Source organism: Phallusia mammillata, chromosome 8, assembly GCF_965637545.1.
Source record: "Phallusia mammillata chromosome 8, kaPhaMamm4.hap1.1, whole genome shotgun sequence".
Taxonomy (NCBI): Eukaryota; Metazoa; Chordata; class Ascidiacea; order Phlebobranchia; family Ascidiidae; genus Phallusia; species Phallusia mammillata.
This window is the reverse complement of record NC_137259.1, coordinates 3,792,556-3,813,894: the sequence shown is the minus strand read 5'-3', so window position 1 is coordinate 3,813,894 and position 21,339 is coordinate 3,792,556. Positions and strand designations below refer to the sequence as shown.

Here is a 21,339-nt window from a genome sequence, read left to right as displayed (position 1 = left end):
AACCTCTTCACAACTACATGGCAAGCACTGCCTTGAATAATTGATTTCGTTTGCACTGCGCGCACCGTCTGTCCATTCTGCTGCTCCAATTTAGTTTCAGGCGAATTACGTTTCGATAATCGTTGACGCGTACTTGGCAGAAACACCTGCTGTCATGGACTGACTTAAACCTCTTTCTTGTCTGTACAACTCTGAACTAAATTACCTTTGGTACTTGATTTTGATGACTTTTTGTAAAAAAATGACTAGCTGTTTTTACAATGTTTGCTTAATATACGTTGGACAAACCTCCAAAACTTAACGAATAAGTTATCTCAACATTGCAAGCATTGATATAAAACATGGTTAACAGTTATTTTAATGGTTTGAAATTAGGGCATTTGTTTTCTTATAGTTATTGTTAGCAAATCTATAAGGGCGACAAACGGAACTTTTCTACATTAGTTAGAAGTTGGGTGGTTTTGTTTGGCATCGCCCTAAATTTCCTCTGCATGTAAACATTTGGGCGTAATCCTCGGTTACCAATGATAAACATAATACATATCCCCGGTACAGTTCAAGAGAGAAAGGTCACAACTTTCTGTAGGGAAATCTACATAGCTAGTTCCTCTACTTTGCAAATGCACTATACAAGTCAAACAACAAAATAAAGAAAGTCTTTCTAAGTATTTGCAACCACACAGTTCATCACTTCTCAATGTTGGCACAAATGACTTACACCCGTGCCCACAAAGAGCGCAAACCGTTAGGTCAGTTTTCAATCGATGAAAATCAAGGACATAAGCTGTTTCGGTAATTCTCAAAATTAATGCAATTATCGACCACGCTAGAACTCAAGGGGCCGAAAATTAGCAGTAATAGGCCACTGAGCACTCAATTATGTTGTAATGCTATTTTACACCTAAAATCCTCATGAAAGCTTTAAAGTTTAGTAGTAAGCTTTTTGTCTAACCGTCCTTTTTACTTGGTTTGGCTACTTAAATTGTCAAGATTACGCTGCAAACCATTTAACCTAATTGATTATTCCAAGGCAATACAATGTTAGAATGCTTTTTCACTTGGTCACAGAACAGCACATACACAACTAACTGCAAGAGAGAAGAACCAAAAGACCAGATTTTGATTTTATCGGCTGGCTCCAAATGTATGATTCACAGACGTAAAAGTGGTCCCTTAGGAAATTGATGCGGTAAAATTGTCTACCAGACTTTATGACTAATTGAAATTTAAGCTTTTATGTGGCATGTGCACAATTGTCGACTAAGCTAAGTTTTCGTGTACACTTTTATTGTCTTACAACTTTTGGACAAAATCGATAGGATGGTTAGGAGTTTCAAAGCCATATATCATGTGGTACTATATGTACAAACAATACATCTTTAAAGGCCCTACATGACAATATGTTCTTAAGATGGACGTCTACTATTTTTTGTTGCAGAGAAATGCCGTGTCATTGTTGTCAACTGACCAGCAAAAACTCCTTGGTCGTTGGTTGTGGCTTTATGACTTCAAACAATGGTTCATTGTAACTGACAACGCAAACCTTGTTTGTGAAAAAAATGTCCACTTTGAAGCAGTCTTGGATATTGCATAGAACTTCTTGGCCAGTTAGACCTTGTAAGGTAGTTTTGATTTGCTTGTTATTTAATCAAAAAGCAGAATTTAGTTGAAGTCTGGTCAAAAAGTTACAAACTGTAAAGAGAACTATGAGTGATGAAGAAGTCAATGATGAGAATACAACAGTTTTGTGTAGAGAAATCATTGAGGCTTTTGCACCGCACGCAAGAACTTCTCAGCCAAAGGTTCGTGTTTAAACTTTCGTCCTATAACTTTTCTTTCTAGAGTTTTTGCCTTTGGATTTTGGTAATTGCGCAGGACTTTGTATGTTGTTTTAATGTAGGACTGTATTTAAGGCAAAAACTACACAGTTTTAAATTGGGTTTGAACTTAATTCGTAACAGGATGACAGTTTTTCCGGATGGGATGTTTGTCCAGACTGGCATGATGATGAACTTGACTTGCAGTGCTCTACAAACAAGCCTTATTCGTAAGCAATATATATTTAAATCACGAAATTTACCACTGGAAGTGTGTTTTGGTTTTAGTACCTTGCATCTCATGGAGGTAACACTAGCTGAGGCAAAATCACATACTTCTTTGGACCGACCAATTTCTGCGCAGGCTGCTCCTAAATCAAGAAAAAAGTTTATGAGCTCGAGCGCAAGTAATCTAACCATTCGAAAAAGCAAGTAAGCAACATAATTCCAGATAGAAATGGGCATAATGTAGTTTCAAATGAGTTAACCTAACAGTAAATCGTAAAACTTTTTTTCACAGAATACAAAAGTAATACTGCCCCGGTTATACAATATCTATCCGGTCTTAAAGTAAATGACGGTTAAAATTTTTACTGCCTGGTACACATAGTTTACTACATTTAATATTTACTTAAGGAGTACGAGATGTATTTCAACGTCCAACGGTCCCATGACTTCGCCGTACCGCATTTTTTGCAACGGTAGCTCAACAGCCCCTCCTAGTGGACGCTCTGGATACGGTAGCACCTACCCCAAGAGGCAGCACAGAGCAACATCGGACCCTTCTCTGCGTTATATCACTAAGTTTCCTATGTTGTTTCATGGCATTAAAGATATTGCCTACGAGTTTAACCATTACCCCCAACACCATCAACACATAGAAGCGTACAGGTCAACGAAATTGTGCTAACTTTCGATAGAGGGCGTAAAGAACGACTTATTTAAATTTATGGTGGGACTAGGATAAGGTACTAAGTTCATAAGATGGTTTTATTGTTAATATTTTTACAAAACCTCACTCCAACCCTAATAGCCCTAACCGTGTGCATTTTCACACAATTTGCTTTTAAATATTCGCTAATGCTCTTTGCGCCATCCATCGGTATTCAGCAAACTTTGTGGGATGTGAGTTCTTATGTTATTAAAATTTCCACTTTTTAGGTGCCTGAACAACAATCTGTATTACTGATTATGACTAGAGGCTAAACTAGCATATGTTTATTGTCATTTTTGTGCTTTTGTTGATGGACTGTATTGTAATGAGGCTAGCTTTTCAAAGGGATTTAGTTTCACTAAATTGTTGGTGGATTTTAGGAATTCGTACACCTATATTTTGATTCGAAATTTCCGGGATTTGAGAGCCACCGGTTTGGCTGGAACTAAGCTGCACGCTGCACTGAGATTCAACATGTGCAACAACTCAGACAACAAGCACAATATTGAAGGGTCATGTAGGGTAAGATGTGTTATTGATTTGTAGCAGTGTGTTTGCCTTTGCAAATCAACAAAAATATTTCAAAAAAAGCATGCAGGAAAAAAGTGCAAAAAAAGCATGCACGAAAAAAGTTTGCCCGAATTTTTACTCTTAAATTTGTTTGAATGAAAAATCCAAATCAGTGCTTTGCAAACTTGGCGTTTTGTAAAATGAGAAGAGTATGTGAGTCATACAATGCCTCCTTTCTCGTATGCCTTTATTTCGAACATAAAGATTGTAACAAAGTATTGTAAAGTAAATAAGCTATTGCTGCAAGGCAAAATGTGTGAAGAAATATTGCTCAATTTATGATTCATTTATTATTTCTTCTAAAAAGTGCTAAAAGAGCAATACTCGTTTATATCTACAGTATATTTAAAGTAGCTGCAAAAACGTTAAGTTTGGATGACCTGGTGCAAATTATTCAAATGATTGTGTTATTCCCAGCATCGCGAACGTTGTCAACATACCAACCAGCCATCAAGCACACAGACCACCCGTAAACCGACGGTCACCCCACCACCAGTAATTTACTACAGCGAAACATGCCCTACTGGCCCTGTAATTTACAGTCGTGGTGGTAGCGGAAAATCCAATTCCAGCCGAGTGAGCGATTCCCTCATGACCACAGGTGACTTGTTTAGTTTATTTAACGTGTGGTTGCGTTACGATTAATAATATATTTGAATAACGACTAGCAACAACAAAGTAATTTACAGATTTTAGAAAAAAAACACTGATAGGGTCAATTAGTAAAATTGTGTGAAATATTGAAGAGTCTCTTTAACTAGTCGGATTCGGCTAGCTGGTCGTATTTCGGTGACCCCTGGCCCTGATTATCCGATTTTTGTTTTGTTTACAGTCAACCCAACTTCGATTTGCAGTGGGTGCAGCGCTTTGCCAAAATCAACCATGGAAATGAATTCGATGATGGTGAAGTCAAGTCAACAGAGACCGTTCGGCGAACAAGAGTGTGGTTTTAAAGTGAGAAAAAATCTATTATCCTCGAAAGCTATGGTTTCTTAATCCCTAATCTGCGAACTCAAATAAATGCTTGAAAGGTTCTTGTGGGTCTGTGACTTGGGATTTGTAAGCTGGACAGAAATTAGAAGCCTCGAACACCAAGTACGAACCTGGACCTTGTCTGATAAAAGATTAGTCCTAATTAGATTAGGCCCGAAAGCTTCGATACCAACGTAAAAATTTAGGCACAAATGTGTACAAGTGTTAAGCCCGACCCCAACCCAACGACCCTGCTACGACCAAATCAGGACCTACTGAAAGTTATGCTAGGTCAATAGTTTGACGCCGAAAAGTTTGAGAAACAAGTGTTTATAAAACTGCAATTTTCTGAGAAAATAGAATTGAAATGACGTCATTTCGTAAGTCATGACGTCATCGAAAAAAAATTCTATCTTTAAATTGTAGAAAATTTTATACCCAACAACTTTCCTTTAGAAACTTTTTGCCTATCTTAAATCGATTTTGCATAAAACCTTAAAGAGCAAGAGCATGTCAAAACATCAAGTTTCATCAAAACAAATTCAACAGTTAAAGGTTTAACGATCGACTTGTAGGGTCACAAGTCATTAGTGAAAAGTCCGAAACCATGGAAGCAGCCGGCCAGTGAGATGGTGCGAAGACGAAAGAACAGTTCAGCTTCTACCCCCGCTATGTCCATGGTGATCGGCTCAAGGTATGATCTTGTCTATCTGTCGAAAGCCATAATTGCTTCTTAAACTTCTAAGCCAACCACGAACCTTCCAACTTTACACACCAACATTTTTTGATGTCGCTTACGGTCACAACCCATGTTTTAGTATTTGTAGCCAAAGATGGTAGCTTAAACGGCCTACTCAAAAAGGGCAATATACTAATATAACTTATAAAAAAAAATTGACGGTTAGGGCTGTAGTAGGGTCAGGGTGAGGGCTTGTAACAACAATAACATTATAATTTAATCTCAGATACATGTAATACCAAGCGGGGTTTGGTAACAGAGCAAACGCATGTGAGAATATTAGCCCAAAAGGGTATCAGAGAATAAATTATAATGTTATTGTTATTACAAACTCTCACCCTCATAGCCCTCACCGTAAAATAATAAAAAGTTTTACACATTTTACATTTGTGAATTGCGTGGAATGTGTATTTTAGAGGAGCCCCTTTAAACCCTCTAAAACATGTCAATTTTATGTTTTAACCTGCCTCAAAACAAAACACTTGACCACAAATAAAATTGAAACTTTCCTCTTACAGCGCAGTTAGTAAACAAAGTACCGGTATCCGCAAGATGTCCCCACTGGGTCGAGTACCGGTGGCTGTGCGGAGGTCTTCCCCCTCAATTCGTGGCAAACGTGACCCATCGGGATCAACAGTCGAAGGGGGTATGATTGACGTCACTATGTTAATGATGACGTCAGTATGGTACTTATGACGTCACATTGACCCTTAATTCTCTTATCGTTGCAGCGAAATATCTCTCGATCGCCATGGCAACCCATACTGTTACGTCACCGTACTATCGGACCAATGATGACGTCGACGACACCGTGAGAATGTTGTGATGACGTCATTGGTGGTGAAATGAGGTAAACCCAAGCCAAGAAGATTGCCGAAAGCCGTGTATAGGCCGTTTGAGGGCTATTTTGCTTTACTTGGTTTTCGCTTATTCATTTATTTTGCTCAAAACCAAATATATGCCATGTTGAAAAAAATGTACAAAAGTTGGCATAATGAACCAAGGGAGACGAAACACTTTGATTTGCGAAGGAACATTGCGCGAAAATCTTTGTACAATACAATAACACCACTAAAGTTTAACTTTCCGCAGCATTGCTACTAGTTGTACTTCTTCTACGGCGCCGACATTCTTCAATCTCTCGTTCTTTCTGAAAACAATATATAGCGCAAGTTTTAAGTATATAGCAAAAAAGGACATCGTCCGTAGCCTAATTCAACCTGGATTTGGCAACAATGACGCAGTTATGTTTCGGGAGTGCACTTGTCAAATTTTTACATGCACATTGCCGCTATACAAAAGGCCGAAGGGTTAGGTAATAGCCTTAACACTCTGTTTTTGTTATACGCAAGCACAAAACGAGTAAAAATACTTTTCTACAAGAATTCACCCGCAAGCTTTGGGGGTAGCCTATACATAAGTAATAACACGCTGGTCATGAATGCTTAATTGTTCCTTCAATAAACGTAGGGAGTCAATTTTATCTTGAAAATATATCGAGTGAAAAGTCTAGTCCAGACAACACAGAAGCACATCTTTACCTCAGCAATCTTTTGTCGGAGTATCTCGTTCTCTCGCTCTAGAAGAACTTCTTCGGCTTCAGAATTGACGTGGTTGCTTGACAACTTAGATGACCCCATAGTGAGAGGACGTTTCAGGCGTCTTGAAGAAGATGAAATCTCAAGACGGATGTTACGCTTTACTTGGTGCCACTTAAAGACAAATAAAAGTGAAAATAGAGATTCTCATTATTTCCATGTTGAATTTCGAGATTTTTTTTACATAAAGTCCAGAAACGTTTGTTATTTTATTACATTTGGTATAAACTACTTCGAACTTTCATGGTACGCCAGACCCATTGAAGGCGTAATACAGGATCAAGCAGGTCTTTCAAGCATTCCCATATGGCAAGACAAAGCTAAAAAATAATCTAGCCTGTAGTGAGATTCACACCCACGGCGGTAAGTCTTCCAGGAGTTTCGTTCTATCAACTGGTCTACACAGGCTCTGAGGTAAGCCGTAAGTTGAATCGCATGCACCAATGCCTGCCATGCTGCACATGTCAGCTTCGTAGCAGCGGACTGCCAGTTTGACCATAGTTCAGTTAAGATAGCTAGTCTGCACGAACGCTTCAGGCTGATCCCAGTATTAAATTTATGTTCATCTAACTCATATTGAATTTTGCGCAGTTGTGATCGTTGAGATCAACTTATGTAGTTTGCCTATTTTCTGCACTTACCTTGGGCACAAATATAATAACGTTACTTGCAAATGCACATGCTAGGATCGGAGCTGACACGAACAGAAAGGAGATGTCAGGTTTTCCGGTTATAAGCAAGGTTACAGGGGCACAGAAAAAACACAGCATCTGTAACAAAGAATAAAATAAGACATGAGGTTTTGACGAGGTATTGATGTTTTTAGCGATTAAACAATGCTGCTGTATGGATACAATTGGGCAAAATCACACGCCAGGCCCATTGAAGACGTTAAACCGAATCAGCTGATTGTTTTTTGTAAGTAAACCATGATCGCTATAGTCTGCGTGTAGAAGTAGACGCTTGAGGGCTAATTCCAGTGATGAATTTATGTTTATCTTGACTGGTACATTTGGGCTTTTTATGTTTTTTCAATTCTAAATGGACGTTTTCAACAAAATTAAAGCTTAACTAGCATAAACTAGCATATCAACGATAAAATAGTTTACCCGATATAAGCCTATCAATACTTCAGTTAAAAAAATTAAGGTATATAAGACTTATATATGTTATAAGTTCTAAGTTACTGTTTTAACAATACCGACATACATTCAATAGGTCATGTTTACATATGAACTGGAAACCATGAATCGCATTATTGACGTCATAATACTTACTGTGACGTTGTAAACTGCGATTGCAACTTTTTTGTGATCACTGTTGCTATCAATCTTGCATCGACTTTCGTAAGCAAGGAAGGACCCAAGAAGAAGTTGTATTCCCTGTTAAGAAAGTAAAAGCCCGAACCGATTTTTTTGAAGTTTGAATTAAGTTTGAAAGTTTATTGAATAAACCGATATGTGAGACCAGCATCATAGTAAATAAAAAACAAGAGAAATATTTTAATGACAAATATAACGGACGAAATAGACGTAATATACGACATGCTTTATTATTTAGACGTTTTGGCAAATGCTCATGCCGTTACCAGTGATACGAGGGGCCACATCAGTTACACCCGTTATGATTTTAATAAATCATAGTACGCCAGGCCTGTTAAAGGTGTGCCTTGCCATATGGGAATGATTGGGAGACCAGCTGATTCGGTACACGCCTTTAACAGGCCTGGCGTACTATGATCTATCGACATGTATGTCGTGACGCCTCAGGGCTGATCCCAGTATGAATATGTTTATCTCAGTTGATTTTAATAAAATAAAATAAATGTTTTATGACTTGAACACTAATCCGAGACCAGATTAAAAATTCGGCCATTTTTTTGTTATTTACCGTAAAAACGGGGACAACAATATCAGACTTTTTTAAAGCATCTTCAAAAAAACAATCTTGAATGAATTGTTTCGAGTAAGAAGAATTTGAAGCAACATACGACAGGATAAGAAAAAGCAAGAAGAAAATCGGTCCCCACCAGATTGGAGCGTTGCTACAATTTGCCTAATTAAAATTGCTAGTTTGGCGCAATTAAATACGCGCCACGCTTTAAATCATCTAAGTACACTTTCAATTTCTTTTTCAAGTTCTAATTAGCGATTAAAAAAGTGACATCAATTGCCTTTTCACGTTCTAGCAATTCACGGTCTGTGTAAATATTACAACGTGTTTTTGAAACATCTTTAATTGACTTCGAATGAAAATTGTATGGCCGTGCCTTTAAAAATTACCTGTAATTTGAGTTTAATGAGCGACTACACGTATGCAACAGGATTAACAAAAATACCAGTTACCAGCATAATTAGATGACCAATCAAAACCCGTGCACGTAGCCTAGATTTTATATGTGTATAAATAGCTGGAGCAAACTGAACAAGAACATTGTTTCAACTTATCGCATTGCAGGAATTAGTTGTACAGCGGTAAAGTTGATCATGGCACGTTTTGTATTCTTAGCAGCATTGGCTGTTTTTGGATTCGTTACTGTAAAGGCCTCATACATTCCCCCTGACGATCGTAAGTATTAATAATGTAGAGTAAATGATAAAGTGTGGTCATGGGAAAGTTATAACTGCCAAATTATGATAAGTATAATTGTTATCTGTGTTTGTTAACATGAGTTCCAAAAAGGGGGGTGCAGCCAATGCAGGGCTTATAGGAGTGTACGGGGCTCATAAAAACCAAAGTTTAAAACTGAATTATGAACTGAACTAGAACTAGTTCATATGATTGCTTTAAAACGAAAGGTACTGGTGTTGATTGCAAAGCATTTTGAATGTCTATTTTTAGTACAAATGAGAGCCCATCTAAATAGGAAGTGTAAAAATAGCCTGTGAAAATGTCTGATAAAGTTTTTTTATTTTTGCAGCACCTTGCCCGTACCCGGGTTTTGGGGACTGGAGTGAATGTGGCTTACACGACCAGTGCCCCGACTACAGCAAGTGCGAATTCCGTACAAACGCCCTTTCATACGATACTGTACCGCCTTGCCCGCCAATAGTAGAAACCAGAGGTATGGTTGTTGGTGTAACTATTAATATATAACCTTAGTTGTTTAAAAATCTATAGTTTTCGTTGTTTTTCGAGGCAGGTGTTTTAAAATTGTTAAGGACCAGATTTTTTGGGTCGTGCTCGGCCTTCGGAGTCTAGTTCTGGAGCATTCGTATTTTTACTTCTTAGTGTGTAGATGCAAAGTGAGCGCATTTTTTTGGCAAAGAGCTGACACACTGTGAACCATAGTTTTCAAGACTTGAGCTGTTTTGTGGTCAAGTTTTAAGAGTTTGACCAGGCTACTTATTTTATTGGCAAAGGAACTTAAAAATCAGAAAAACGTACATGTTCTTTGTTCAATTTTAAGTAAAACACAACGCTCCAATGTCTAGTGACGTCATTTTCGGTTACGTAAAAATATTTGCCAGACCGAAACTTGAATGACGTCACTTATACTATAACAGCTGGCGTTAAGTATACCCACCCTATGAGCAAGGGGTTGAATTACGCGTCTTTTCGCAACAAAAACGCACATGTTATTAAGAGAAAACAAAAATATCAGTAAGCATGTATAAATTTTGTTCATTTGATAGAATGTCAAGCAAACCCACCACCCCCAGACAGTCCAACACCTGTAGCATCGGATGATACCTCCGAAACATCGGATGATACCTCAGAAACAAGTGACTCCCCCAAATCGGATTCAAAATCGCCGAAGAAAGGCAATGGAGACCAGGGAACAAGTACAACACCGAAAGGATCGCCAAAAAATCAGCAAGGTGGTGGAAAGGGTACAACTACCACCACTAAATCCCCAAAAGGCAAGGGTAAGGGAAAAGGAAAGGGAAAGGGAAAGGGAAAGGGAAGAGGTAGAGGCGGTGGCTCACCTGGAACAAGCAAGAAGGGCGGATCGGCTTCCCCAAAGAGCGGAAACAAGAGTGGATCTGCATCCCCCCAGCATGGAGGTTCTAACAACCCAACTCCTGATCCTCAGCCTCATGGATATTAACCAGGATCACGAAGGGAATTGAGAATTGCTTTTGTGTTTTTTGTTTCATTTTCATTTAAAAACTACAGCCTTATTCAAAATTTTGCTAAAATTGTTTTGTATGTTGCTAATTCATTTTTTTTATCTTTTTTTTGTTAAAGTAATTAATTGTGCATCATCGAAATTTTTATGTTTGATTTAAAATTACTCCTTTAGTGGTAAATAAAATTCGGTTTAGTTTTAAAATAAAAAAACGGTTTTTGCAAGTTTTTGTTTTTTTTACCAATAGGTAAACAATTAAAACGGATGAAACAAAATTCATTTTGTGTCGTGGTACGGGTCTTATAGCACAGGGTTTCTAAAGCACACATTTACTTTATAATTAAACTTAGTTTCAACGCATAAATTGAAGTGATTGCGCGTTCACGTTAGAAAAAATGCTGAAAAACTATCATTTACGGGACGAAGGGCTGTATATAAAAGACATGAATACACGCATGTACCAAACTAACGGCGCAAATTCGATAGACCCATTTTTAGCTTAAACACGAACACGAACCCGAAACCAAATTAAAAAGTCCCGCCCAATATTAAAGTAAAAACATATGAAAGTAAAAACAATAACATTAGCCTGATTTAATGCAGGTTAAAAACGTAAAATTTCCTGAAGTGTTTTGTTCAAAAAGAGTTTAGGGCAGTAGTTTTCAACCTGTGGCATGCACACGCCGGAGCTTTTCAGGTGGTATAAGAGTAGCTTTCTGTTACACTCAATTGAAGTCGGATCAGAAATGAGCCCAATTGATCAGCTCTGGTTTTGGGTGAAACTCGTGTCTTGGGCATTCTTTTGAAATTCCCAACCTTGCTGGTCTCAGACATTTGCAAGCCTAGTCTAAGAAATAGGGTATGTCTTGGTTTATCCATCCGAACAGGGTTGGTGGTATACTCAGTGATAGAAAAAAACGTCAGAACCACGCCACTAATTTAGAGCTACGGTCGACGGGTTAAGGAAAAGTAAGAAGAAAATTGGTTTCAGTCACATTCGCGTTTTCGTAAATGATGGAACGATTTGACAAATTGCAACTACTAATTTGGCCTAATTGGAAACGCGCCACAGTCAAATCATCCAAGCACACTTTCACTTAAGCTTACAATTAGCTATTGGTTCTGCAATGTCTTTCCATGTTCTAACAATTCACGGACCGTGTGAATATTGAAGCATTATTTGTAAGACATCTTTAATTGCTTTCAAATGAAAACAATTGAAAATGACCGTGCCTTTGAAACGTACGATTAAGCGCATAAAGGGTTTTGAGCTTGTCGATGTATGCCATTATAGGTCCAGATAATTGCCGGTTACCAGCATAATTAATTGACCAATCAAAACCCGAGCATGGCCGAGATTTATGTGTATAAATAGCTGGCGTCCACTGAAGAAAAATATTGCTTAACTCATCGCATTGCAGCTGGGACTAGTTGTGCAGCGTTGATATTATTATGGCACACATTTTATTCTTAGCTGCATTTGCTGTCTTTGGAATCGTCACTGTACAGACTGCTAGCATTGCCTCTGATAACAATCGTAAGTATTAATATTGTTGACTAAATCTAATGTGTGCATGAAAAGTAACTAAGGACCAACGTGAAATAATTTCTGTGTGCAGTTACAGTTGTTTTTATGGATTAGATTTGTTACTATACGTTGTTTAACGGTTGAATTAAACTTCAAATTAAACTCAGTATACTGTTGTCAAAAGTTATATCGGATTTGCGCCACTAAATAGCACATGATATAAAAAAACTCAAAATACATCAACCTTGCGTTTAATTTTCTTTGTAGAATGTCAGCAAACTGCATCTGCCCCACCAGGCAGCCCAAAATCAGGAAAAGTAGATAAAGCTGAACCAAAGAACGGTACCCCTAAATCCTTTACATTTACTTCACAAAAGAAAGACAAAAGGGACATAAAGAAGTTAGACACAACATCGCAAAGTTCGCCAAAGAGTCAGCATGGTTTCTAACCAGGATTACGAAGGAAATCAAATTTGCCAATTTTTTTATTTTTACTTGACGAAAGTTCAGCCTAATTCAAAGTTCTTTTTGTAGTTTGGTCAATTTTACGAACATTTTTTGGAATATTTCTTTATTTTTCGATGTTAAAATTAATAATTGTACATCTTGAAACGTTTCATATTTTGTATAAAATTTGTTCTTTTCTGGTACAATTTTTGGTTTAATTAAAATAAAACAGAAAAAAATCTTGCAAGTTTTTCTTTCTTTTCTCATAAGTAAACAGTTAGAACTAAAGAAAAAAAATCAAAATTGCAAAAAAATCGTATTTGTGTGGTGGTAAGGGTACAAAAGCACAGCGTTTGTAACACACATTACCTTATAAGCAAACATAATCCCAACCCATAGATTGAAGTGATTGCACGAACATTGCTGTAATTCCGGGATCACAATAGAATCATCCCCGGTTTGCTGGAAAAGTAAACAAAATCAAATAAGATTACAGAAGGATTTTACAAAATTCTCAGACACAGAAATTTTATAAAAACGTTTTGGGGTAAAATGTTCATTTCAGCAGCCTATTTCCACTTAGTTATTGTATACTTATTGCTAGAAAAAAAGAGCTCAATGGTGTTAAAACTGCTTTGGAATTCAAAGAACACGATATAGATTGGTCGCAATAACGTTAATTTAGTTATGTCTGTTTTTAATTGTGTCGTTACGCACCACTGCACTCAGCTGTTGTTGTGTGCGGTGAAGCGGATCCACAAAGAACCACGTGATCAGCACTAACACGTCAACGACGAAAGCGACGGCAATAACAGCAACAGTTTCAGCAGTAACAGACAACTGTAAAAAGTACAAGTTCGTATTGTGTAACGAGGAATTAGTAAACTGCAGATAGTGCACACTGTTTCGACCTTAATAGTGCAGCTGGTGACAAGAGATTGGCCGCACAAACCAATGTACCCACCTTGTCACAAGCTGCACGAATGAGAAGTTATAGATAAAAACAGTGTGCACTGTCCGCAGCTTGCTTGCTAATGTGTATTGGCAATGCGTGTGTATTAATTGATTGAGTTTAAATATACTCTTTTTATCGATTGAATCAAATATCAATCACACCCAACAATAATATTTTGTAACATTAAAAATTAAAACCTAGAAAGTTTAACGATTCTTCTATTTTTAAGGTAATGATAAAAACTAATAAATTTTACAAATCAAATTTCGAATTAGGGTTTTTATAGATTCGAATATTGGCTAAAAGTTTAATGTTTTCACGAGCTTGTAAGTATCATCAAACCTAATTTAACAAACACTTGTAATACAAACCAATTTACTTTTATTTCTGCCCTTTTTCGGCGTCTTCGCTGTTTCATAAGACTTTGCTTGTACAGAGTGTTGGTTGTCCATAACTTGGCGAAGAGGGGCGAAAAAGCAAGACTGAAACCAAAAGTAAGAAGACACGCTCGAATCTGAAAAGCACAATGGTTTGTTAATCTCTCCTCAATAAAAAATCTTCCAAAACATTAAAATATTCATGCAAATACTTTTTGCTGTACGGAAAACTTGAAAAGGCAAAAACATAATAAAATGAGCGCTATGTTTACCTTTTGTCAGCATATACACGTTTGTGGCAAAACAATTATTTCTGTTTTACGACTTTACCAAGAATCTATCAGCTCAAGATTGCAAACAATGAAGTTACTTGTTCAAGTCAGAACACAAACACAATTTAAAGCCTTTTTGAGAATAGAACGAAAAACTAACCCCTTGTTTAAAACACGCGTGTGCCTCCAGAAAATTGCATTTCACTATCAGGCACTTGTGCCGCAAGAAAGGTTGAAAACGCTTGTGTAAACCTTCAAGGCACGGGCGCCACAGACATTTGTAATAAAAGTCGTTACTAATGTGCATTGGCGCATATTTATAAATTAGTTTGATCACTAATAATGTCTTTGAATTATTTTAACGTTGAAACCTTTACAAAAGTAATTTTCAAAACAGCTACCAATATAATTAGCCGACTTTTTGTAACTTCTTACCTCACACAATGTGTCCGTGATTTCGTTGATAGCAAACGCGTAAACAGCGGTAATGAGCAGGAAACAACCAAGAACACTAAGTGAATTGAGAACTGGAATGGAATTGACAATTTGACTGAAACAAGATAAAAATTTCAATTATCAGGCCTTGTCATTACACATCACTTATTCAAAGCTTATTAGAATTACAGCAATTGCAGTTAAACTGAGAGCTTTAAACTGAGAGAAAAAAATGAGTTAAACAATTTTTCAAAGGTGTTAAAGATGCATTGGGTCCCATTTTGCTATGATTGTCAACAGTGAAATTCTGTACATACCTTTTCTCTCTGTGTACCCAGTTGAAAACCAAACAGCTAAAACAAAAGAGAATGCATAGACCAGCCATTCCACCTACAGCTATGAATGTTGACTGGGAAAGTTGTAGTTTCTCGATCACAGATAACATTCGGTCACGTGGTGGCTCGACCCAACTGTAAACACAGAGTTTGTTCTTACTCGGGCGAACGGTCCGGAACGCCTGACCCACATACAGACTTAAAAACCTGATCGGGATTCGTCCCCGGGAGCGCCCTGGGCTCGAACCCCGCGAATAATAATTAAAAGTGTGATCAATGTTTTTTAAGGCAGGGGTAACATAAACTTTTTCGAGTACATTTTACTGATAATTTAAATTTTTATTTAAAGACGCGTTGACTTATGTCAGTTATTTGAAAAACCATATGTGTTGAAGTCGGTACATATTTGTGTTATTAATACCGATATGTAACGATGCAAATTTTACCCAATCTTGTTTTTCCACGTAATATTGTTGCTCTGTGTGTCGTAGAACATGATAGTGACGTAGGAACCGTTCTGGAATCGCTGGACTTCGGTGATGGCCATTCTTGACCCGTCCGAGTCGAACACAACACGACCTGAGATGCCAGGAAACGATGAAATATTCAACGATTGATACATCGCCTGTAAAAAAATGGAGATGAGTTTATTTCGACTGGTGAAAGAACACATAGCAACACAATGCACTGAACAATCACCAAGCTGCGCAACGTCTTAGCTCAAAGTTGAAACGTTATGGAGTGCAAACTAGTGGATGACACAGATGGTGTATCATGATTAAGCGTGCTGCAGCCAAAACGTCACTAAAAAGCGTTATATCGAAACAGATTTTAGTGAATCAGTTTGAAATGTGAATACATCAATCACTATTAAACAGTACTTACACAATTTTGCAATTTACAAGCTATATCAAAATCAAAAACGTTTGCAAAGCTTTTCAAAGATTAAAATAATAAATTAAAGAACTACTAAGTTGGATTAATTTAAATTACAGCAGTTGATTGCATGAAATAGGCTATTGCTGCCAGGCATAATGTATAACCAAGTATTGCTCACCCAGCAGTTTTATTGTAAACAATCGGCGTTTCGACGTCCTAATTGCATGTGAACTTTGGTTATCTAACTTTTGTATGAAACTAGTCCCAACTTGCCCTCAAACAATAACATAACAGTAAATACCTACCTTTGATATTTTGGCACTTTTCCTCGTCAAGTCGCTAGGTGATAACCGCGTGATGGTGCTGTTGAGCGCAAGAGCAAATGCCCACACTGCGTCATACGCTAGAGGTGCTTCTGCATAGCCACCTTTTCCCTGTGCACCTTTTCCAAGCTTCTTGTTCAGCCGCGAAACGAACTTGGATGAACGCTGTCGAAAATCGATCATATGCACGTTACGATGAAAAACACGACCAAAGAGAATATTGTAAGTGTGTGAAAAAAGCTCTGTTCTTTTATTTAATTCGTCTGGAATAGGACAGTTTCAAAATAAATTATTTTACACTGTTGCTATCGCCATTATAGTTTTGCCGGATTCTTGGTTTCGAGGTAGTTTTTCGAGGTAGTACTCAAGTTTACAAAACTGGATAACACCAAAACACCAAAAAAACAAACAGAAAACAAACAAACAAACATACAACAAAAAATGCAAAATAAGTTTATATTTATAATATACCAAGCAAAAATCTGACCCAAACAAAACAAACTGAAACACAAAATTACAAAATAGATGTTATAAAAACTTATCAAGAACTACAGGGGCTGAGATTTTTATGTTTGGGGTCAAGTTTGATTAAAACTTGATTTAAAACTTGGTCTCATTTGTCTCGCAGTAAACTTGGTCTCATTTGTGTCGTGACCTAATACGGGTTTTGTTTTAAACAAATCTGGTTCGGGTGGGTTTTTGGGCTTACAATCTGTGCAATGCAATTTGTTTTCTGTTTGCCACTGATCATACACATTTCAAAGTTTCACTAACTTTTCAAGTGTGGGTGAATATATGTTTGATTATATAAGGCACAATTTACCATTCCTGACACTGTCTTCTGATCCGACGGGTCAAACATCATAATTTCTGTTGTAAAATGTCCGTCAACCGTTTCTTGCATTTGTTCGATTGAGCAGTTGATTTCTGAAACGTTATGGAATTCAGTGTTATTATTTTATATTTTGATTTCCAGCGTGTGAGGACAAGACTTACTTTCTTTACGGATCACGTGCCAATCATGCTGATACCAGCCAATCAGAAACCAGACGTACTTTTGCCCGTAAATTCCGTTCTTGAAAGCCTGAAATCACAAAAAAGGTTTTGTTTAGGTGTGAGCAAAATTAAAAACATATTACCACGGACAACGTAAAAAATTATTGTAGTTAATTATAAACATGTGTTAATCACTGGGAACAGCTCTGAGGGGTTCATGTAGATCAGCGATCACGGCATACAAAATTCATAGTATGTCAGAACTATTAAAGGCGTTTTACAAAATCAAGACCGTCTTCCAAGCATTTTCATGTGGCTAGGGATGAGCAAGATTTTTCTGGGGTGGGATTCGAACCCATGACATGAACTTATCTATCCTGGTAGTTTACATCAATTGAATACCGTACCTGACACATTACTTTTCTTGCCATTCCTTCATAGAACAGACCGACGATAATTCGAACATCGACTTTCTACATAAAATACCACTTGTTAGGTGTTTGCCACAAATATATATAAAGCAAAAATCTATGGTAATAAAGCATACCTTAAGATTTCTTACAGCAACTCCAGGGTCATCGTAAAAAGTTTGGTGGATGACTAGATCCATTCCCTCATCCGATATACGTTGACGTAAATCTTCCGCGGTCTGTAATTTTTCGGTCATAAAGCAGTCAATCAAACAATATAGATTAGCGTCCAATACATACTTTATAAGAATGCATGAGCAAATTAAAATGTCTAAAATAGCAAAATAAAAGATTTCAAGTATCTTTAAAATAAGTTGTTTTAATTTTTATACAGTAGCCTACCTATTTAGTGCCTGATCAGTGCATAAATGTCTTTACCCGTTTCGTTTTCTGCCATGCGTAAGTATTTTATTATGATCAAACAAATTTTTTTCTTGATTTTATCAACATACCGTAGAAAAGACTTCGGCTTCTTCGCTAATTATAGCAATTCTTCGCCACCCGAACTGTTGGAAAAGACGAATTCGGATCGGGTTGTGAAGGTTGGCGGATGGATGGGTGCGGAAAAACGTCGGAAAGCGACTCCTTAATACGCAAAATGCTAAAAGTTATTTTCTTCGTAAAAAACATAACGTTTTGACAATTCTTATGTCATTATCAAATGAAATGTAAAACGCAAGCAGCAAGTAAAACGTTTGGTTGCATTAAAACCTACATTCACATAGAAGCAAGTTATGCAAACTTTTGACAAGACTGTAAAGTAATTTGTTTACACTACATTATAATGTTGTGGAATACCTATGCCATCATATCACTGTTAGACAATAGTTGTTTTAAAAATAAAAGTGTAAATAGTGTGGTTATGCAGTAAGTTTGAGGTAGAAGGGAGTCCGCGAGTTTGTATATTTAATATCACACTGCACCAATGATTCTAAACTTATTTCGTTTTAAAACCTCTTTTCAGTCTCCAACCAGTTTTCGCACATTTTGTTGCATTTTTCAGTAAGGCAATTATTATTCCGTAACCCCAATAATTATCCTCGCTATACCCCTTGTAAAAGGTCGCGTACTCCTTACTGGTTCGTTCACCTCAGGTTAAGACCATTGTTTTAAGCAATCATGTTCAAACTCAAACGTAAAAAAACAACAACAAATGAACCTGTTGGAAAGGGCAGGCGAACTTGCACCATAAGCAATCACGTTCAATCGCCAAAGGTAGGCCGATTCAGCGATGGGAGTAGAGACACTGCTGCACCCAGTCAATACAGTGAAGATGCGCTCGTCCTGCAGTATGTCATAGAACTTGCGCAAGCCTAGACCAGCATCACACTGTAATATAAACATAAGCACATGACAAGCACTGTCTTGTTAATAATTCATATGAGCTCCTAAGCAGGGATAATCGATAGGTTTTGCGCTGCACGTTCAAGTCTGAGCATTACTGTTTTTATGCAAGGGCTTTGGCCATTTCCAGTTCCAATTAGTCCCGAGTGTGTCTGTAAATAATTTTCTTATAAAACACTAAGCTTATGAATCACCAACTAATTCCATTGAAAATCATGTTAGCGACTCGAATTCGACTTAAACAAAGTTGAAATTAATAAATTGTCGAACAAATATACGTTATAGTTTATTCATAGTAGCCTCAAAAGTATGTTTTTTTAAACAATATTTAAAATAAATACACAAAGACTTGCAACGTTGTTACACTATATACGGATCTATTAATACGTTTAATGATGAAAATAACGGCTCAAAAAGACGTTAAAAGCGACTTGCTTTATAGGTCTTATAGCATCTCGATTTTTATGTCCATTTTGGCCGCTATTTTTATTGTTAAACTTTCATTGTATAACAGCATTACTTTGCTATCTTTATCAATCATCGTAATTTTGTATCCAGGCAAAACATCTTTTCGTTCATTGACGTCATCAATAGCCATCATAGCTGCCGGAAGACAAGCTTGTCCCCCTGACCACCCTCCGGTCATTGGAAAAACACCCCCTGAAAAAATAGAATTACGCAATTAAAAAAAAATTCAATACATTAAATCGCGCATTAAAACATTTTAATCCAGTCAATAGTTTTATTTAAAGAATTAGTATATTTCCAGGTTTACCATTATTATGGAAACAACTAACAGAAGCAATGGCATTGCATTGAAAAATGCGATGCAAAGTTGCAAGTAAAACAACCAAATGGCCAAAAAGGTATGTACACACAAAGTATTGCTGAAAATTAAATTAGTTTATCATATATTGCAACATTACCTATGTATATTTCTTGCCTGGCGAATACGGTTGAAACAAAAAGTATTAGCAAACACAATCTCTTCATTGTTGTCGCTTCTCTTTGTATTGTGCAGTTTTACGATACGGATCTGAATATTTAACAACACTTATAAACTACAACTACCGTCCAAACATTGTTTACCAACCGCGGATGTTAATTGGATAACAAAGAAAAAGTGACTTAAAAATAAATTGAAGCAAACCGTAGCTTTTGACTTAAAAATTCGCTAAGCCTTGTACTGCAGTTTATTTTAACATAGGTACATATGGCACGGACTTGACCTCACCAAAAAACAATGTCGTTTTATGTTGTTTTACCGTAGTGAAGTTATTTTAACATCTGTAAACTTATAGTCTTTTTTTAATATCGATTTTTACCATCATGTTAACTTCTAGTATTTTTTTATTATATAGTATTTCAGTTATACTGACGGCTGCACCAGTAAAGAAAAAAAAATTTTAAACCGAACTTTTACCCTTTAATACGAGAACATAAAATTTACCTTTTATCGCAAGCTGAAAGCTCAAGGCGACAAACTATAGAGGCTAGCACAGACAGCGCCGCTCATGAATACGAATGCTAACAAGGGAACATGGAACCGTCTGTCAATCGATTTACAAGTCCCCGTGCGCTCAGAAAACCATTCCGGTTGATCGAAATTCGATCAGCCATCATCAATGGACAGGTAGGCAGCCTCATTTATTCCAAAATCAATTTGCAAATCTGTTCTGTGCCTTTTCCAATTGTATGTTGCTGTCCAAAGCTGTTACTATTTGTCAAAAGATTGTTTATCGTTTTTTTTTAAAAGTTTTTAGATAAGGATTTTTGTTTGAAAAGTTTTTGAAAGTTGATGTACATTGCATTTCTTTTGAAGTTTTAATTATTTTTCGAGATACTGTTATAGTTATATGGCCACGTACCATTGGCACCTTTGCAATCTGCAAACAATATGCGATCCGTATCATTCGGAAATTTACACAATCAATAAAGCGTCATTACAAGATAAAGAATATGTGCAATGCAACCAAGATACTTTATTCTTTTTTATTAAACAATGGTCATTTAATTAGAACCAACAATTTGTCTGGGCATTACGAAAACATTTCATCAAGAAACAAATTATAATCCAATTCAAATGCATCCTAAAAATGAACAATAAATCGTGATAAAGGCCAACAGTTGTAAACCCTAAACCAGGCGAACCATTAACACACAAAATAGATAAGACAAAACCATTGGTTCCTGTTAAATGGTTTAAACTACTGTGACCGCGTTACGATAATGTGACAACCTAGATTTTAATGTCAGTTTGTTTGTCCTAAGCACAC

The 21,339-nt window shown here is 36.8% G+C and overlaps 3 protein-coding genes and 1 long non-coding RNA gene across 4 annotated transcripts; 3 read left to right on the top strand and 1 right to left on the bottom strand.

Moving 5' to 3' along the window:
* Positions 1 to 1,706: 1,706 nt before the first annotated feature.
* On the top strand, positions 1,707 to 5,891 carry LOC145204640 (uncharacterized). The gene is made up of 10 exons (XM_080077231.1): positions 1,707 to 1,802; positions 1,962 to 2,047; positions 2,106 to 2,249; positions 2,454 to 2,708; positions 3,132 to 3,273; positions 3,739 to 3,922; positions 4,154 to 4,275; positions 4,869 to 4,987; positions 5,551 to 5,678; positions 5,764 to 5,891. Exons 1-10 carry the CDS (start codon positions 1,707 to 1,709, stop codon positions 5,856 to 5,858), a joined length of 1,371 nt encoding a protein of 456 aa, XP_079933357.1. The 3' UTR covers positions 5,859 to 5,891.
* A 71-nt stretch (positions 5,892 to 5,962) lies between these two features.
* On the bottom strand, positions 5,963 to 20,624 carry LOC145203828 (gamma-aminobutyric acid type B receptor subunit 1-like). The gene is made up of 20 exons (XM_080076147.1): positions 20,514 to 20,624; positions 19,990 to 20,099; positions 19,584 to 19,723; positions 18,879 to 19,048; positions 18,172 to 18,304; positions 17,797 to 17,898; positions 17,657 to 17,722; positions 17,250 to 17,337; positions 17,077 to 17,180; positions 16,236 to 16,418; positions 15,498 to 15,676; positions 15,034 to 15,186; positions 14,717 to 14,831; positions 14,012 to 14,146; positions 13,395 to 13,517; positions 13,047 to 13,139; positions 7,908 to 8,012; positions 7,272 to 7,400; positions 6,574 to 6,744; positions 5,963 to 6,182 (listed from the first exon to the last, which is right to left on the bottom strand). The coding sequence occupies exons 2-20, from the start codon at positions 20,054 to 20,056 to the stop codon at positions 6,111 to 6,113; spliced, it is 2,328 nt and encodes a 775-aa protein (XP_079932273.1). The 5' UTR covers positions 20,057 to 20,099; positions 20,514 to 20,624; the 3' UTR covers positions 5,963 to 6,110.
* Positions 9,074 to 10,926, top strand: LOC145203833 (uncharacterized). Its single transcript, XM_080076155.1, has 3 exons — positions 9,074 to 9,198; positions 9,551 to 9,694; positions 10,266 to 10,926. The coding sequence occupies exons 1-3, from the start codon at positions 9,117 to 9,119 to the stop codon at positions 10,679 to 10,681; spliced, it is 642 nt and encodes a 213-aa protein (XP_079932281.1). The 5' UTR covers positions 9,074 to 9,116; the 3' UTR covers positions 10,682 to 10,926.
* Positions 12,120 to 12,918, top strand: LOC145203836 (uncharacterized). The gene is made up of 2 exons (XR_013853405.1): positions 12,120 to 12,239; positions 12,498 to 12,918. It is a non-coding gene; the product is annotated as an uncharacterized LOC145203836 (long non-coding RNA).
* Positions 20,625 to 21,339: the final 715 nt, after the last annotated feature.

Coding starts and splice junctions, on each gene's coding strand:
- LOC145204640 (XM_080077231.1), top strand. CDS start 1,707: ATGAGTGATGAAGAAGTCAATGATGAGAATACAACAGTTTTGTGTAGA. Junction 2,250..2,453: donor CTAACCATTCGAAAAAGCAA/GTAAGCAACATA, acceptor TATTTACTTAAG/GAGTACGAGATGTATTTCAA. Junction 2,709..3,131: donor CAACACATAGAAGCGTACAG/GTCAACGAAATT, acceptor GGTGGATTTTAG/GAATTCGTACACCTATATTT.
- LOC145203833 (XM_080076155.1), top strand. CDS start 9,117: ATGGCACGTTTTGTATTCTTAGCAGCATTGGCTGTTTTTGGATTCGTT. Junction 9,199..9,550: donor ATACATTCCCCCTGACGATC/GTAAGTATTAAT, acceptor TTATTTTTGCAG/CACCTTGCCCGTACCCGGGT. Junction 9,695..10,265: donor GCCAATAGTAGAAACCAGAG/GTATGGTTGTTG, acceptor TTCATTTGATAG/AATGTCAAGCAAACCCACCA.
- LOC145203828 (XM_080076147.1), bottom strand. CDS start 20,056: ATGAAGAGATTGTGTTTGCTAATACTTTTTGTTTCAACCGTATTCGCC. Junction 14,832..15,033: donor TGGGTACACAGAGAGAAAAG/GTATGTACAGAA, acceptor ATCTTGTTTCAG/TCAAATTGTCAATTCCATTC. Junction 6,183..6,573: donor TCCGACAAAAGATTGCTGAG/GTAAAGATGTGC, acceptor TATTGTTTTCAG/AAAGAACGAGAGATTGAAGA.